Below are 17,380 nucleotides of genomic sequence, written 5' to 3'. Positions count from 1 at the left end.
ACTTAATTCAAATACACCTGTACAATGAGGACACAGTGAAATATCTTCAAAAATTATCTGAAAAATGCAGAGAATCAATACATTAAAAAGTTTTCATATATTTAATCACAGCAACAAAGAGGCAAATCAGTAGTCACTTTATTGTGAGAATTAAATATTGCTGGTTTAATATTAATTGCAAAATTCTGCCTTCTTGCCCTCTCAGGAAGGACTAAATACAATACAAATGCTAAATCAGTAATACTCAAAGGAAGAGAAGGTTACCAGTCTACACTTAAAAATCAAATTGAATGTTTAAGTCCTGGTAAACAAATAGGTAAGACATTTAACAGCAGTCTGTAAACAACGTATGGCCTGCTCAGACCATTGGTCCCAACCTCCAAAACTGTACCTTTGACATATAACTTAAAATGTTAATAGAAAACAAGAGCAAAAAAATGGTTGTCACCTAAACAGTTTGGTCAGAATTTGGCCTGACTTCAGAGTGCAGTTTGCCATTTCATTAACGGCTTTACAAAGGACATAAAGTGTGGCTTTGCAATGCGGGGGGCCACTAGACACAACTGAGTCAAGCTTGTTCAAGAAATTACTCCATACAGATCTTCTGGGCTTTATTCTACCTGATTTCCTATCAAATGTTGGCTGCAGAGTAACCTGGCTGCAGTAACTACACTTATGGTTGCATTAAAAGAATCATTTAGCAATATCAAGAGCAGCTCTTTCCTATGCGAGCAGAGTTTGTAAGAAGTAACTTTAATGTGGTGAAGCATTATGTGCTACTTCTGGTGTGAAGTCCTAGCAGAGACAAAAGCTTTGGGGAGGGATATGGCGTTATTGATGGATGGACGCATGGACAGACGGATGGGTAAGAAAAGAATGTTCTATGTCAAGCCTCCAATTTCTGCCTCAAATGGTTGGAAATGGCGGCAGTCAGTGACAGATCTTCTGCAAAGATAGTAATCTTCTTGCTACAGATCTCGGGAATGTTTTGGGATCTCAGAGAAGTGTATGTTCCCACCTACTAATAAACTTTTATTCCAAATGATAGAGCATTGCTAAATGGCTGCCATGTAACCCAGGACTTCAGAAACTTAGGGTAGAGGGAGCAATTCTAGACACAGAGACCTTTTGACATATAGAAACAAAGCAAGAGGTAGGGAAAGAGTAAAACAGTGCTACAACTTCTGTTGTTCAACTAGATAATAATATATAGTTTAAAAAAATAAATCTATTTCCTTACCACAACTACATGCTCCTAAGAACTACTATGCATGAGGCAAGCATAAAGTGCTGTTATTTGCATTTAAGAAGATCAGATACAGAACAACAGTCCTTGTGGTCCACCATCTTGGCTTTCTGGCTTAAATATAACTAAAATCAAGAGCGCCTGTGCAAGGAGGCATCAGTCACAAGAGAAAACATATGCAATAGGCTTCACTTTCTCCAGTGATTTTCTTCCACATGCTTGTCCTAAATCCCATGCTGCAGGAACTGGGCTTTTCAGGTGCCTTCAGGCAAAACAAAATACTCCCCTCCATTGCCTTCTACAGTCATGCCTCCAGGAACCTATTTCACTCATTCAGAGAACTGCCCAGCATTCCCAAGGATGAAAATTTCTTCTGTAGTTAATTTGCTACACAACCCTCACTCAAGAACTACATCCAAAGCAAAGTGTTTGAAAAGGAGGATTCTTAGTCAGTTGTAGATTACAGAAGGAGTGGGCTCTGCCCTGGTGTTTGACAGACTGGTGCGAAGCAAAATGTCGAAGAGTTGTCGTGGTTTTAAGATCCACACATCACCATTCCCTGTCTGAAGAAATGAAGGTATAGCCACACAGGAGTTCACAAGTGGTCATCTCAATTAGGACACTGATTTCAACAGTCCTTGAAGAGCGAGCCTGATTACATCCTCAAGACAAGCTGACGCCTTTACAGAAGCAGAGAAAAACACATGTGATGCAATGACTTCTGTGATGGAAGACACCTAGTCTTGAATTGGAGGCCTGTGGATTGGAGAAAACACAGCTGCCCAAGCCTGTCGGAAGAGCTGGACCAGTTTGTAAATGAATGGCAGCGACGTAGGGGAAGCTGCAGAATAAAAGTGGCAAAAAAAGCCTTTCATTATAAAAGGTAAAACTAAAATACACTACACATCTTAAGAAAGAGCTAATCCCAACTAGAATTAATGGAAACACAGATGTCTTACTACCTTCTGTTTGATTCTGTACCTGGGCCTTCACTCAAGGCACTGCTCCCAACCACAGCACGGTACTAGTAAGTTCCTAGTCATCCAATTTTTTTGTCTCCCAAAGACTAGACATTTACACAAACCAGACCTATTAAAGCAACTATTTTATTCTCTGTAACCATAATGGAATTTTAAAAATTTGAAATCTCAGTACTGTACCTGGATCTAATCTCACCACCACCAGATACAGCAGAAAAGTAGCCAAGAGCATCTTTTTGTAAGGAAATAAATAGAAATGACTTGACATGGACCTCAGGGCTCTACGCAGCAATGTCAACATGGTCAAGAGCTTTTGGGACAAAGCACCTAGAGTACAAGAACAAAAAGGCTCTTAGGACAAAGTACAGTAAAAAAAGTAATCACAGAGATACACATAACAAGAAACTAAAATACTAAAGTAAGACTCCTCTTAGTTTCACTGCTTATGAGTTGGCTTTTTTGCCTTTTTTATAATATGAAACAGAGAAACACTACTATTTTGTAATACAATTCATTATACCTTTTTTTTTGGCATTTGCTTTAGTATAATATGCTCTTATACCACAGTAGTATCAGCTTTGCTCCTGGCAGATAACATCAAGTGATTTACAGTTCTGGAGGGAAAGCAGTAGTTTAAATGCCAGACATGCATTGTTCTACATGGGCTCAACTATAAATGGACATATAGCAGAGTATGCAGAGCCAACAAAACATCCACCTAAAGGATTGCCAGGTAGTTTTAGTTTCCCTTAAAAAATAAAATCAAAAAATCTGAAGTAATTTTGAACCTGGAAAATAACTCTCATGTCTTGACACTGGTAGAGACTAAACACATTTTGTAATTTTCAGCAAATGAATCGCTAAGTCTTCTGTTTCCTTCTGTGGTAAACAACAGGACTTCCTCGTGCCTGGCTTCCCATGACAATATTCTTGATATATAGTTAATACCTTTTACCCTTTGACAAGGTAGCAACTAACTTGAAATAAAATAATAAAAAAAAAAGCACAAGCAACAGCGGGAAAGCCTACCCAAAACAGTTTCTGTCGCTGCATCTTGCTGTTCTTCAGCAGCCAAGTGCATCTCTTCCTGTTGAGCCCACTGACATCGACTTTCACAAATGGTCCCGAGAAATGCTAGCTGCTGCTGGCTATCAAAAACACCACAGCCACGTACAAGCTCCTCTGCTCCCTCAAACCTGCCAAGTGGAAGCAACACATGCAACAGATAGAGCTCCAGCAAGGAACCATACTCAGGGAGGCTCTTGTTGGTTTGGTCTGTCAGCCAGCTGCTGCCAACCTCCAGCATCACCTGGGGGTCTCTCACTTTGCTGTACAGCAGGATACTGAAACACAAGAAAGAAATGTTAGAGTACACTAACTCTCTGTAAAAGCTGAGATTGCTGACAGTTACTATCTACAGGCAGCTATCATGAAGGCAAGTATCAGGGTCAACATTTAAACAACAGAAAGATTTCTGAGGCGGACAGGAAATGCAACCACTGACGTTCCTTTCTCAGCATCACCCCTTTTGTACTTTATCATCACAAAGCAGCGTGCACATGTGTTCAGCACACACAGGTCAAGAAGAGGCCTGACCCTGGTTTCCCTCTCATCCTCACACCCCACAAAATGAAAATATCACACCATATTCAAGTCTGGCCTGCTGTTAAACCTAGTGCAAACCCTGTGTGTATCCGACAGCCACAGACAGAAACTCACCACAGTTCCAGAACTTTTGGAGGCAGATGTTCAGGGACATGGTAATACTGTAGGACCCATGACAGAACTTCTCTCCACCGGTTCATCTCAGCCAGCGCCTGAATCCCCACAACACAGAGGGAGCATTTCACTTCTGCAGAACTGGTAATGAAGAGATACCCAAATAAGCACTTCTGACAACCCCTTGCATCCCTTCCAGCAAGCTGCAGCCTAGCCTAGGTACTTTACAGTTCTCTGGCAGCCGCTTCCCATCCTTTCCCCCTCCTTACCTTGGATGAAAAGGCAAACCCCCTGAGAAGATGCACTGACTCTGTATCATAGAATCAACTAGGTTGAAAAACACATTTAAGATCAAGTCCAACTGCCATTACACCTCACCCCTGAGGGCCTCATTTACACGGTTTCTAAACACTTCCAGGGACAGTGACTCCACCACTTCCCTGTGCAGCCTGTTCCAGTACCAGATCACCCTTTTGGTGAAGAAATTTTTCCTGATATCCAGTCTAAACCTCCCCTGGTGCAGCTTGAGGCCATTTCCTCTTGTCCTACCACCTGTGACTTGGGAACAGAGATCAGCCTCCTCCCAGCTCTACCCTCCTGTCAGGCAGTTGTAGAGATTGACAAGGTCCCCCCTGAGCCTTTTCTTCTCCAGACTAAACACCCCAGTTCTCTCAGCTGCTCCTCATCACACTTGTGCTCCAGACCCTTCACCAGCTCTGTTGCCCTTCTCTGGACCCGCTCCAGCACCTCAATGTCTCTCTTGTAGTGAGGGGCCAACTCAGGAGGCCACTCATTACAAGAGATCTCTAGGAGGACTTGGGAAAGCACACCTTGCTTTTCTCAAACACACACACAGAACCCTTCACATGAAACACATAAATACAGACAGGCCACGAGCAAACAGCCACCAAAGCCAAGCCGGGTTTTAACTGGTCACTAATTCATATTTTAGCGACAGTGCCGCCCTCTGTTAATCTAGGTAACTAAAACAAAGTTAAGCAAAACCACAGCAAGGACCATAGCTATTATTGCCATTCATACAGATATTCGAACCGACGAGGTTCCTAACCCCCGACAAAACAAACAAGCAAACAAAAAAAAAGCTTATAAAACCCCAAAGGTCCTCTATGAATAAAAATAAACCCACAAGCAGGGCAGACGCGGCCTGCAGTCAGCGGCCAGCCTGACACTGGCGCTACAGCGAGCCACTTCCGGCGCTGGAAGTGGCCCTGTCCCCGCTCGCAGGCCCGGCGGTCGCTCGCACCTCTCGGGGCCGGTCCCGGGGCCCAAGCTGTCGCAGCCCGCTTCACACCTCTCCACAGCTGCGGCGAAGTCCCGGTGCAACACCAGCAGGTCTGTCGCCTCCTCCAGCAGCGAGGCCGCCTGCGCCAGAGGCTCGCTCCTCATGGTGGCGGTGGGAGGGCTACCGGGAGGGCTGCGGCTCCCACCGAGCCCCTCCGCGCCTCGTCCCCCGCCCGGCGCCGGATCCACCGCTGCCGTCCCCTGGGCTTAGCTCAGCTCCACTCAGGCAGGAACAGCAGCTCCGCGCCAGCACCAGCCCGTAAGGCGACCGCTTCCGCACTGCCTCCCGGCGGCAGAAGGACCGCCCCACGGGCATCTTGTCCTCGCCCCGCGGGCTGGCGGGACATGTAGTCCATCCGTGGTGAGGGAGAGGCGGCCAGCAGCTGTCGCTGCGAGCATCAGTGGCTTAAAAGCGGGGTTTAGCAAGAGAAGCCGCGACCGCAGATTATGGGGTCATGGTGCCGGGATGGGCGTCGGTACCGGTCTCCCCTAAACCCCCTTCAGTTTCTCACTCGTGTGGCTGGCTACCAAGGGGACGCGGCCAAGCTAGCGCTCTCCGCCTCGCCTCCGTTAAGCGGGGGACCACGGCCGCAGCGGCAGCTGTCCTCCCCGCGGCCGCCGGGCGTCAGCCTAGCCCCAGCAGCGGGGCTCGGCAGAGGCTCCGGCGTGAGGCAGTGCGGCCGGACCAGCAAGAGAAAGGGTTTGGCGTGGGTACTAAAGACTCCCGGGCCCTCTCCTCTTCTGGCCTACTTTTCCTCAGTCGCCCCGTGCGCGCTGTTTTAATCTGTTAAAGGAACTGGAGCTCGGGCACAGTAACATTGTCTCCATCAGCACCCTGAAGGCAACGATTCACATTCTTCTGTTATTATTCAAAAAACAATAAGGTGTCTTGGTTACAAGGTAATTACGGCAGTCAGTGCAAACTCCCTTCAAAAGTTAATCTCTACAAGACAGGCAAGATTGATTTATTTTGTCATGCTGACTCCCTACTATACATATTTATTAAAATAAAAAATCAAGCTAATGCAGAACATGTTGAAAAGCAGAGCACATCTTTTCAATGGGAGTTTCCATGCTACTGCAGCATTGGAAGCAGGGAATAAAGTGTGGGGAGCACAATTAAAAGCTTGATAACTCTCATTCTCATTCCAGGATGCAGGACTGTGTACCTGCCCCTCATGGTAGCGGCAGCAGCACTCTGCAGCAGCACCATTTGCTCAGTGGTGCATCCCAGGTGTTTGCATGCTGCCATTATCTGCAGAATAAATTCCCCAGGGATTCAGGCTGATAAAGGAGAAACCACAGCACAGAAACATTATAAAAGGAAGGGTGCAGCAGATAAGTGAAAGCAGAGGTAAAGGCGTTTCAGACTTCTGTTTCTGTTGCTTGGCGCCTGCAACTTGGAAAACAACATTCCTTTTTGGGAACTACAAGTCCCAAAGTGCACTGTGGGAAGAACATGCCTCGTAGCAGCTAGTGCCCAGCACAAATTCCCAAATATGGATAAGGAATCAATTTTGAAAAAGGCTCATGCTGGCTGGATTCTCCCCACTGAGATTCAGGAAAGGAGCAACACAGAACAAACCCAAGGTAAGTTTGTGATGAGCAAAGATATTGTCCAGGCATCTCTTTGATGGGGAGCAGCAAAGAATATTCCTCCCTTAGAAGGGCAGTGCAGTCTTGCACTGGTGATGTTGGAACTCGCTGCTGTGGGGTGATGGAGGTGCCTTTGGCTGTTGTTTCAGGTGGGTAAGGGAGCAACAGGAGCAGCTGTGCTGTAGAGTGAGTCAGATCCTGTTTTCCTGAAGATGTTCTTTATTAATAAAGACCTATGGAAATATCTATGAGCTGCAACACAGTGCAGTTGCGTTAGAGGCAAGGAATAGTTGGGGAGAGGTAGGCACTGCTCTAAACAGAAGATATGTATGAATTGTAGTGTGGTTGTTTAAGAAGCCAAGGTTGTTTAAGCAGCCTTGTAATGACCATAATTATAGGTAAAGTTAGTTTCTCTGTAAGGCACAGTAGAATGTTTTTGTACTGCGCCTCTCTTCCTAGAGGGGACAGTGTGGTGCCTGGAAGGCCAAACCTCTTGCAGCTCTCTGACCTGCAAATTAGTAACTCAGTAACAGGATTGTTTAACTAGAGGCCAGGAGCAATTACCTGTTTCACTGGCAATTTGTTAACGAGCAAAATTAAATCATCCCGAAGTAGAATCATCTTAATGGAGATCAGAGATGCTCTAGCTCCACACTCCGGCATGCATGAAGCTTTGGATGTTGACCTGATTGTGGGTAGCATCAGCTCCTGCCTCTGTTTCTCTGCACGGCAGTTGGGCATACTCATGGTGCAGTTCGGAGGCAGCGTGTGGATTCTCTTGTGTCGGGTGACGTCAAGTGCAGCTGGTCAGCCTGATCCATCATCCCAGCACCCTCCTTCTACTATGTAGGGTCATGGAGCAGCACAGTCACCACAGCACAGTGAATGTAGGAGGTGCAGTCCTGCCCTGGAGATCCTCCTGAGGCTGTTTGGGCCAGGTAAACAAAGTGTGACATTGGACACTCATCAGCAAATAAGAATGATGCTGGTTTTCCATCTTTCCTTAAATGTGAATGGCTTAAACTGTTTTTAAAGCTGAAAGGGTCACTCTTGTACCTGAATTAGCCTACACAGCAGGACTCTACTGCTGGAGCAAATCAGTGTGTTTGTCTGCGCTCCTGGATAACAACTTCTAGTAACCAGAAAGTTACTAGAGCAAAGTCAAGCAAACTTGCTGGCAGTGACAGGTAGTAAGAGGGAGCATCGCAGAGGATTTTGCGTCCTGGGTGGGATGTTGGTGCACAGCTTCTTGCCTTTAATCTGAAATCAAGGGTATTTTTGTCTTAATTTTGTATAGGAAAAGTGAGTTTCAGAGGAGCCTTGTTTGTGTCTGCATCAGCTGTGGATTCACAGGTTCCTCTCCTGCCAGGCAGTTTGAGAGGAGTTTAGAGTCACAGGCACCTATAACAACACCTTCTGAGGTAAATCGCCTCAAGCATTAATCCAGATCTGACCAGCACACGGTCAGGTCACAGGGCCAGAGGGCTGGCAATCAGTCTTTTCTGTGGTTTCTTCTGTGTCAGTAGGCTGTTAATATGAGATTAGCAGCATTAGAGAGACTTTGAGCTAGGAACAGTGGGGCCCTATGATTTGACTTGAAGAGAAAGAAACCTCCTTACACCCATATAAAAATAAACAGAAGAGCTGGAAATTATAAAAGGCATTATAAACACAACTGAGGAAAGGATAGCTTCTAGGAAAGATGTGGAGCTTTCTAGTATATCATAGCTTAACAACAACCCTCTAATAAAGCAATGGGGTCCGTGGAGGCTGCAGGTTGTAGTGTGCAGCACTCCGTCCTTCTTATCCCCATGTACTTTTCTTTGGGTCTGGAGGGATCATGACATGTCAGAATCTGTAATTTGGTTGTAATTTCCATCAGCAGTACATCCCTATTAAACACAAAGATAGCTGGCTGCAGACCCCTTCAGTTAAGAGCAGGGCTCCCCGAGCTCCTGGCAGGAAGTTTTCAGAACCCTCCATTGGGTGAAGTGAACGCTTTCAGGCTGTGCATTGAACAGATGGCTGATGGTGATACTCTGCTTTCTTATCTCAGCAAGTGTGGTGGCATAGAATCAAATCTATTTTGATGTTTCAAAAATAGAACAAGTAAGAGGTGACTCGCCTGATTTTGAGACCACCTGCTGATGTTCCCAGTTACTGCATTTAAAAGCAGTTGCCTCTTATTTTGGCCGCATGAAAACCCATATAAACAACAGGTGAAGGTGGTAGAAGGTAAAAAAAAAGCAACTACAGGGGTAGTCACTTCCACAGTCGAACTGAGGGATGGATAACACATACCATAAAAGCATGAGCAAATCCCTGTTTTAATCTTCCTCACAGGCACACAAACACTCTATAAGGTGTTAACAGTGGAAATGGGGAAACTGGAAACATGGAGTTTTTCACAACTTTTTGAAACTTGAGTTTTACTCAGAAAACAGTGAAAGCTTTCTGTAACAAAGGGTGATTCTAAGTTGATTAAGACCCTTTGCTCCATATCAAACAAAATACCAGCCTTGGCAAAGCAGCAGTCAAAGAATAACAGCTGTTACTTCTGATTCCATTGTTACTGTTATAATAGCAATAATTAGTGCTGCGTGGGGCATTTCATAGCTTTAAGGTGACCAATTTGATTAAAGGCCTAAGGCATCTTCTTTTCTGTGAGAAAATACTAAAGCCTGTCATCACTGTAGATCAACTAAGTCCTGTTTGCCTAGCACAGCATCTCTTTGCTCACTGCTTTAGTTGTAAACTCTTCTAGTAGCTCTTGTCAGAGCCCCACCTGCTGAAATCAGTTGCTATCCATTAATCTCCTCTGTTCCTCTTTTTCAAAAGCAAACCTTGCGCTGTCATGGTTGGAAGTGCTTCACAGTGTGAATCCTGGAAGTATTTGTACCATGAAGCAGATGAAGTGATTTGAGAAAATATGTTTCTTCTTTGTAACCTAGCTTCCTGACTTCTCAGTGCTGCTTTTTTCAGTGTTTGTCAGACATCTGTCCCTCATTTTGAATGCATGTTTACAGCAATGTGCTGTTAGTTACCACTGCAGATAGTTGATGTGTATTCTGCATCTGGAATTGGAAATCACAGAAGGTGTCACAGAAGTTAAATCTTTTGCATCTTAGCCTGCTGGTCCTGGTTCTTGTGATGCTCACTAAAGCTGTGATGAGAGCTTGTGTTAGGAAAGCCAGCAGCATCACAGAGTTTCATGGTAGTGCTGTCTGAGCCTCAGAAGACTTGCTGGGAAGGGGTTGTTCACTGATGTCTTTGTGTCTTGTTTTCATGGTGAGCGTACCCCTGTGTCTCCACTGGCTGGTGATCTGTGGTGGGCAGGACTCCCCTTCTTGCCATTTTGCTCGAGAACTTGTTATAGTAATTAAGAAGCTACTGCTTTTATTTATTAATTTGTCTCTGAGCTTTCTGTAGTCAATGAAAGTGCAGCACGTCTCTTCTGGGGACAATTCCTCCCCTTCCTTTGAAGATCTGTGTGGCATTTATGGTCATCTTGGTTTGAGAGGCATGCTTACAGTTTGTGCGAAATACATGTCTCGAGCAGCATATTAGCCTCCAAGCTGTTGTTCTCTTTCCTGCTGTTCCTCCCTTACTTGCTGCTCCTTCTCATCTTTCTCAGCAATGGCGGATGCAGACAAAGGTAGGATTAAGTGTCTAATTAGTTTATGTAGCCTTAGACATAGGTGTTTACTTCTTAGCACTGGGGGAAGGGAAGCCTGTGAGGAATCTAACCCTTGTCTCCCATTGAGTTTTTCAGCTTTGAGAGCAGCCTGAGCCCAGGCAGGCCGAACAGGCAGGCCAAAATTTTCTAGACACAGTTTTGTTCCAGATGCCTGTTCATAGAGGAAGTTGCAAACCCAGTCTGTATTACCAAATCCGAAATAATTTCTCATTTTGAGTTAGATCCAAAGTGTTTATTTCCAAAAAAAAATGACTCGGTGTAGACAGCCTGAAAGAACTTGCTTGAAACATTATGGAAAAGCTAATAAACTGCAATTGATACGTTTTGGAACTCTACTGTAGATCGAGCAAGTTGTATTTTAAGTATTTTTGGTTTATCAAAGTGAACTTTCAGCTGTAACTCTCCTGTCTCCCACTGCAATCATCCTTCAGTAAGTGTAACGAGGGGAATTCAGTGTGGCATTCCCACACTAACTTACTGCCACCCTGGATCAACAGTGTCTTGTCTGGAGAGCGGTAACACAACGGCTGGTGTTAGTGCTTGGCAGCCGCTTCGCTGCAAACTCAGTGGCTGCTTTTAAACCCCTGAGAAGGGTTTGGCCCAAGGTGGCTTGCTGGCTTTGCACTGAGGTGCTTACGAGATCTCTTCCAGCATGTCCAATATGAGAATAACCTGGTGGTGGGGATGAGTGTTTTGGGGAGTGAAAAGAGCAGGGGACAAGTGGTAGGCCAAGAGTGAGCCCAGGGCAGGCAGGGGCAGTGTCCTCCTGGACCAGGGCACAGTCATGCCCAGAGGACCTGAGCAGGGTGGGCAGCGTTAGAGCACTGCTGACAGGTTTCATCAACTGTGCCAGACAAGGTGAAGTGATGAATTAGGTTCAGGGTCCATCCCGGGAGTTCAGCAGGAGGCAGGACAGTCACATAGGTCCAATACCCACCCAGGAGATAAAGACAGGGGTACAGACTTGCCCAGCTACAGTGTAGCTTAGTGCAGGCCTGGGTGCCCAGGATGGGGCTTAAATGGAGCCCTCCTCCCCAGGACCACTGGGCAGGAGGTGCAGGATGAGAGTCCCCAGTGAGGCTGGTCAGGGCATTTAAAATGTGTTAGTGCCAATGGGATTGGGAGTGCGTCTGGGGGCACTGACAATGACTTCTTCAAATGCTCCAGGTGTTTTTAAGATTATTATTAAAGAACTATAAAATGTAGTCTTGTTTTTATTTTTTTTTAACTATTCTATTAATAGACTTGTGCAAGTGTCTTGATTTAGCTAAAAATTAAGAGTTTCTTGAATAGGGTACATTTCAAACATTAAAATTAACCTTGGTCATCTTGGATGTGCAGTTTATTGACTAGAGTTTTATTCCTATAAAAAAATTTCTCTCTCTAAACATCAATTTCTCTTTTCATGAAACAGAGATGATAACATCATTGTCTTTACTACCTGACAGAAGCCTTATTAGTTTTGAAATTTATGTTGTATTATGGAGTATTCTGAGATATTTGGGTAAAAAGAAATGGACTAGTGTAAAGCAAAGGAGCAAGAGCATAGTGTGGCTGTATACACTAGCAAAATAAAACTACTAAAGAGAAAGTAGTGGGAATGAGATTCGTGTATAAAATTTGACCAGACCATCAAAGATTAAAAATGGAATGGGTTCTGCTAGATACTGGGAATTTAATTTTTGCACTCAGGGATAGGTAAAATCTGCCCTCATGTTCCTCATTAAGTGTACTTGTGAGGGAGCTCTAGAAGAGTAGTAGAGAGAGGAAGATGAGAGCTGCATGCTCATGTGTTACGTGGCACTAGTTATACAATCAGGTCTTGAGGGTGGAGGTCACTGTAAACAGGAGGGAAGATAATAGAGGGGTGAGAAGGTCATGGCAAGTTTGAAAGGGAAAGTGGATGGACAGACAAGACTGATGCTAGCTTTGGCTATTGAAAACAAAACCTTAAATAGCTCACATTTGTCATTTGTATTCAAGAACATTTATCCATGCCAGGACTCTGCATCCCTCTTTCTACGTCAAATTAAGCAGCAAACATTCTCTACGCACTGTGAGCTGTGGATACAACAGGTCTTTTCTGAGCTCCCTTTCCAAGACTCTCATTCCAAAAGGTGTGTTCACCATAGGAAACTCAATACTAGAGGATAATTTTAGGAGATAGAATCAGTGCATGATAAATCCCCAAAGGAGCTCACTCTCAAAATAGTCTTAGTAGGGAAGCATGCTCTGTAAATCATTACCAAAAGTTAGGCTGAAAGCATTAAAACACTTTGTATAATATGCACATAGTTTCTGCCTTGATCTTCCAAGCCACTGTTGTTTATTTTCCTAAGCTTGCTGTGGTCAAAGCTGGTTCTCTGGTCTTGCTATTCATGTGACAGATGAAGATGCAGACTGGTCAGAAATAGGACGATCACAAGACTAATTTGCTGGAGCCCTCTGAATCATAGGGTTAAAAGGGGACTGTGAAGTACTTTATAGGCTGCCTATACACTGCTCAGCAAGTCAGAGGTTAATAAAGGACCATATTCTTTGAAAAAGATAATTGAGGCTGAAAAAAAGTCAGTCATCCCACAACTAAGCTGGGGAGATCATCAGTTCTTGTGAACAATAGCTGATGATGTCCAGGATTCAGTGAGTTAAGTGGTTAATCCTATACAGAAAGCTGCATCCATAATGGAGTTTAAATGGGAGGAATCCACCCAATTCGACCCCTAGAGAGTTGCTTCCTGCTGTTATGCTGATGGATATGTCTATAAATATCAGGGCCATCAGCAGATAAAATCTTGCAAAGCCTCTCCCTATTAAGTGATACATTGATCTCCATGAAACAGCAGTAGCCTGGATTAATGAGCCGTGGAAACCAATCCCCCTGCTCTCACATTGAGACTGTAGCCAAAGAGAAGGAAGAGACATATATTGTTTCCTTCTTGATTGGGTGAAAAAAGTCAAAACCCTTTTGTCCTCTTTCTTCCTTCTGCCCATTCTTTGCCACACAGCTGTTTGTTACATTGTGTAGTGGGCACTCAGGCGAGGTCTCACCAGTCTTCTGTTGCAATTTGCTGTTTATAGCCATCAGAGAAAGGCATCAGTTAGGACTGTTAGGGCAAATGGGCCTTTCTGGTTTTCTTCAGGTATAGCAGTTCCCTCCACAGCAGCAGAGAACCTGCAGGCAGGTTTGTGTACCTTCTCCAGCACTAGTGGGTGGCAGACAAAATCCAGCAACCGCTTCTGTTCATCCTCACCTTTTTCTGTTGCATTTGTGGTTTTAGCAAAAGAAGCACTCACAGTTCTATTTCCTTTTTATTTAAAGTTCAAAATCTTAAGGTTTTTAAGCCTAGCATGTTATAACGCAAGGCCTGACTTGTGATTTTCTACTCTCAGCTGCATACCAAGTAACATGCATATACAGACAATAGTACATAGACCCCTACATTTGAAATCTCCATACTGCCCATATAATGTACATACAGGGCTCAGGACAAGTATGCCAACTTCCTGGTGCTTTAGCTAGCTCTTCTGGTGTTTAGAAATGCCAACCACAAATGAATTAAGCCATATTAAGTGGCTCTGATTTCTCTTTTGTTTTCTGTATGTTTCTTTTCTGTGCTGTTCATTTGTTTCCCTTTGCTTTTTTCCCTCCATTTTGTTCTTTGGCTCCTTGCTCCTCAATTGCTGACTCACTGCAAATCCCATCATTTCTCCTCAGTGGGGACTGTGACCGGGCAAACCCCTGGACATCACTGCGGGACCTAGCTGGATATGCCCTAGCTGCCAACCAATGCTATTAGCAGTTTTCTTCCAGAGTTAATAAAGACCAAGAAAAGAAGGATTAGGAGAAAGCAGGGCTACATAGTACCCCCCAAACTCATGCCCATAGCTGCTTACAATGTGAGGATACAGAAGCAAAGGGGATTGTGAGGGCAGAATGGTTAGGGTGCTTTCCTTTTCTTCCCCTTTTCTGCATCAACATTTCTGCTCAGAAAGTCCTATGCTTGTCTAGCAGTGACCTAGTCAAGGAAGAAAGGAACATTACGAGAACCTTATTTCTGGACTTGTCCTTTGCTGCTTCAGTGTCTTTGAGAATGAGACAGTCTTTCGCTTCAGAGGCCCTAGAAAGAGTTAAAGCACACTGGAATACGAGAGAAGGATCATGAGGTTCAGCAGCTCAGCCTGCCCTGGTTGGGCTCACAGCTGGGTCTGCTGAGTTCAGTGACTCAAAGCAATGAGCTGTCATTACCTCTGAAGAGCCAACACGCCGAGAGAAAACAATTCTGCTTCGTCTTCAGCAGTATCAACAGAATTGTTTACCAAGATCCAAAGAGTTATATTTTTGGCATCCTTGTGGCCTGTTTTGGCCTATTGAATGTTACTCATGAGTAAGAGGGAAAGAACTTGCCTCTCAATTATAAAGCAGAATTTGTATGGCTGACAGTTAAAGAAAAACAAAGCAAACCCAGTATTTTGTATATTTACCTCACAGGATCTGGAAGGACAATAACTACGGAACCCACTGATTTCAACTGGAGGGATATTATGCGGGTTTTTAAAGTCACATCTTTGGTCTTTCAAAACAACTGTAACTTGAGACACCCAAAATCAGTGCTTGTACATCTAGTTGTAAATGGCCTGCTCAGTCATACAAGCCTGTGGAGCAGCTGGGAGCTGGGTGGGATTTCTGTCGCAGACAAGCCTTCTCTTTGTCCTCAGAGGCCACATTAACCATGACTCTGGTGTAGTCTGTGTTCAGCTCCTGTGGCATCAAAAGAGCCCTGGTTAGACTTCCTAAAGGAAGGACAGAATTGCAGATATTTCCAGGACTGTGTTGGGAAAACAGTCTCCTTTTGGGAGGAGCTGCAACCATCCCTGGTTTCTGCTGGTATGCTGAGCGAAGGGAGCCTCCATCTGTCCTCACCACTGTACATATGCAGGCAGGGGATAGGTGCAGCAAGGCTGGAGTCTCAGCCTGATGTTGAGATAGGAATGTTATTAAGTGGTTAACAGAGCACAAGGTATTTGCTCCATAATTTGGGCTAGAAATAGTAGTCATGGTACCTCTGGGCACTGTCTATGAAAGTGAACATGAAAAGAAATAGGAAGAGCCCAGAGGGCAACACCAGTGAAATAAATAGTAATCTAATAATCAATTAATGCCAAGGATTTATACAGTGCTTTACTTATTCAAAGCATGGTGAAAAACATTAGCTTAATTAATCATTCAGGTAATTAAATGGAAGTGGAATGAAAATGGTTAGAGGAAGTTTGGAGTATGAACGCTTCCTGAAATCATTAAATGATTTTGCTGTCTTTGATGGAAGGAAGAATTTCTTCCTTTAGGGTTTAAATGTGCTTGCAGCGTGGGTGTTATTGCAGTTTTAATAACCACCTGCTTAATTCCCTGGGATGGGAGATTACAGCATAGCCAAAGGTTTCTAGTAACTTTGGCAGTTATATGGGCCTAAGAAAAATGAGAAGTACCACCAGCTCTGTTTCAGGGCACAGAATGGTGATCAGCTTCAGGAAGAAATCTTGTTCCTTTGACTTCGCACTTGCAGAATGGGCTGAGAGACAGGATATGGTTATGTCACAACCTATTGCTTTAATTTAAGCAGGAGGGAAAACCAAAGCTGTTCTGTCATTTGATGGAGAGGATTCGCTGAATGAGTGTGGTAAAGGACACCGAGAATGCTGCAAGTGAAAGCTAAATTTTGTATGGATTAATTCGTTCCCCTGCATAAGAAGGTAGGATTCTTTGTCAGACAGTCAGTGTAACTTGATTCTTGGCTGTGGCATATTTAGGTTTGTGTTATCGCCCGCTGCCCACACTTACATATCATCAACTCATGAGAGAACTTGTGAAGAGATGTGTTTTCAGTCAGCTGGCCTGAATCACTGCTTTGCTGGTGAACCCCTTAAACTGCTGAAGAAAAACTCTTTCATGCCAGTATAACCACACACCAAGTATGTAGCTCTGATTTCCTGAATTCAAAGGCTTGCCTTACTGCACTGTGTAAGGGCTTTCAGTTTACCTGCAATCTGAGAACTTAGTATCTCACACAGGTACAATACAAGCAGTTGGTGCTGCAGATAAAGCAAACAACCTCCAAGAAAGACATGATTTAATAGACTGCTAATTGCTTTGATACCTTTGCTACCCTCCTTCAAAAAGACTGCAAAAGTCTGTGTTTCCTTCTAACTTGGGATACTGTCACTGTAAGCAATGAAAGCCATCAGACTTACCGTTTTTTCTTTCCCTTTTCCTCTGTCTAGTTCCCCTGAGGACACAAGATCCTGGCAGCTAGATCTACCCCAGGCTTTTGCCTTTTGTTTTCCTATACTTTTCTCTTGGCACAATTCAGAAGTTTTCAGTGTTGTGCTTCCACAATCACATGCTAAAATATTTGCACAGCTGTCTGCTGACAGAAAAGGACGGAAAGAGAAAATCTACTCTTCTGTCATTTGAAAAGTTTAAAACAAAACAAAAAACAAACTAAGCAGAGTTTTATGTGAGTTAATCATATACAATCTTCAGTTTGCTCTGCTCTTGTATAACAGAATCTTCTTTCACCTTGCCTGGTTTCTCTCATGTCCTTCACCTTCCTCTTCTCATACATATAAACCCATGCTTCCCTCCCTTCAAATGCCTCTGAGTTAAAACGCTTGTGGGACTCCATTGCCCACCTGTGTGCACTCACTTCAGTCTGTTCTTGATGTACAGAAATAGGACCAACTCCTACAGACTATAATCAGGCATTCTTCAGGCAAATCTCTGACTGAAGTCAGTGGAAGTTTTGGCAGAAGAACTGCAAAGCTAATTACATTCCTCCCCCAAGA

General features: G+C 44.2%; 2 protein-coding genes across 24 annotated transcripts in view; one reads left to right on the top strand and one right to left on the bottom strand.

Annotated features, from left to right (window-relative positions):
* Positions 1 to 123: 123 nt before the first annotated feature.
* On the bottom strand, positions 124 to 5,475 carry PEX26 (peroxisomal biogenesis factor 26). The gene is made up of 5 exons (XM_062616717.1): positions 5,210 to 5,475; positions 3,946 to 4,086; positions 3,256 to 3,569; positions 2,407 to 2,553; positions 124 to 2,087 (listed from the first exon to the last, which is right to left on the bottom strand). The coding sequence occupies exons 1-5, from the start codon at positions 5,350 to 5,352 to the stop codon at positions 1,984 to 1,986; spliced, it is 849 nt and encodes a 282-aa protein (XP_062472701.1). The 5' UTR covers positions 5,353 to 5,475; the 3' UTR covers positions 124 to 1,983.
* Positions 5,476 to 6,329: 854 nt separating this feature from the next.
* Positions 6,330 to 17,380, top strand: part of MICAL3 (microtubule associated monooxygenase, calponin and LIM domain containing 3) — a 186,433-nt gene continuing 175,382 nt past the window's right edge. For 14 of the 23 annotated variants that reach the window (XR_009964379.1, XM_062616641.1, XM_062616637.1 and 11 more), the window contains exon 1: positions 6,331 to 6,837. The gene's annotated coding sequence lies outside the window, so the exon portion shown is untranslated. Of the gene's footprint in view, positions 6,838 to 17,380 lie in introns of all 23 variants that reach the window. The other 9 variants (XM_062616638.1, XM_062616650.1, XM_062616651.1 and 6 more) reach the window with 3 other exon arrangements.

Source organism: Pezoporus occidentalis, unplaced genomic scaffold (genome assembly GCF_034315485.1).
Source record: "Pezoporus occidentalis ecotype Australia unplaced genomic scaffold, CSIRO_AGI_Poc_V1 ctg19, whole genome shotgun sequence".
Taxonomy (NCBI): Eukaryota; Metazoa; Chordata; class Aves; order Psittaciformes; family Psittacidae; genus Pezoporus; species Pezoporus occidentalis.
Note: the sequence above shows the minus strand (reverse complement) of the source record. Positions and strands in the feature narration are given on the sequence as shown.

Coding starts and splice junctions, on each gene's coding strand:
- PEX26 (XM_062616717.1), bottom strand. CDS start 5,352: ATGAGGAGCGAGCCTCTGGCGCAGGCGGCCTCGCTGCTGGAGGAGGCG. Junction 4,087..5,209: donor CCCGGGACCGGCCCCGAGAG/GTGCGAGCGACC, acceptor CTTCATTACCAG/TTCTGCAGAAGTGAAATGCT. Junction 2,554..3,255: donor AGCGACAGAAACTGTTTTGG/GTAGGCTTTCCC, acceptor CTTGTACTCTAG/GTGCTTTGTCCCAAAAGCTC.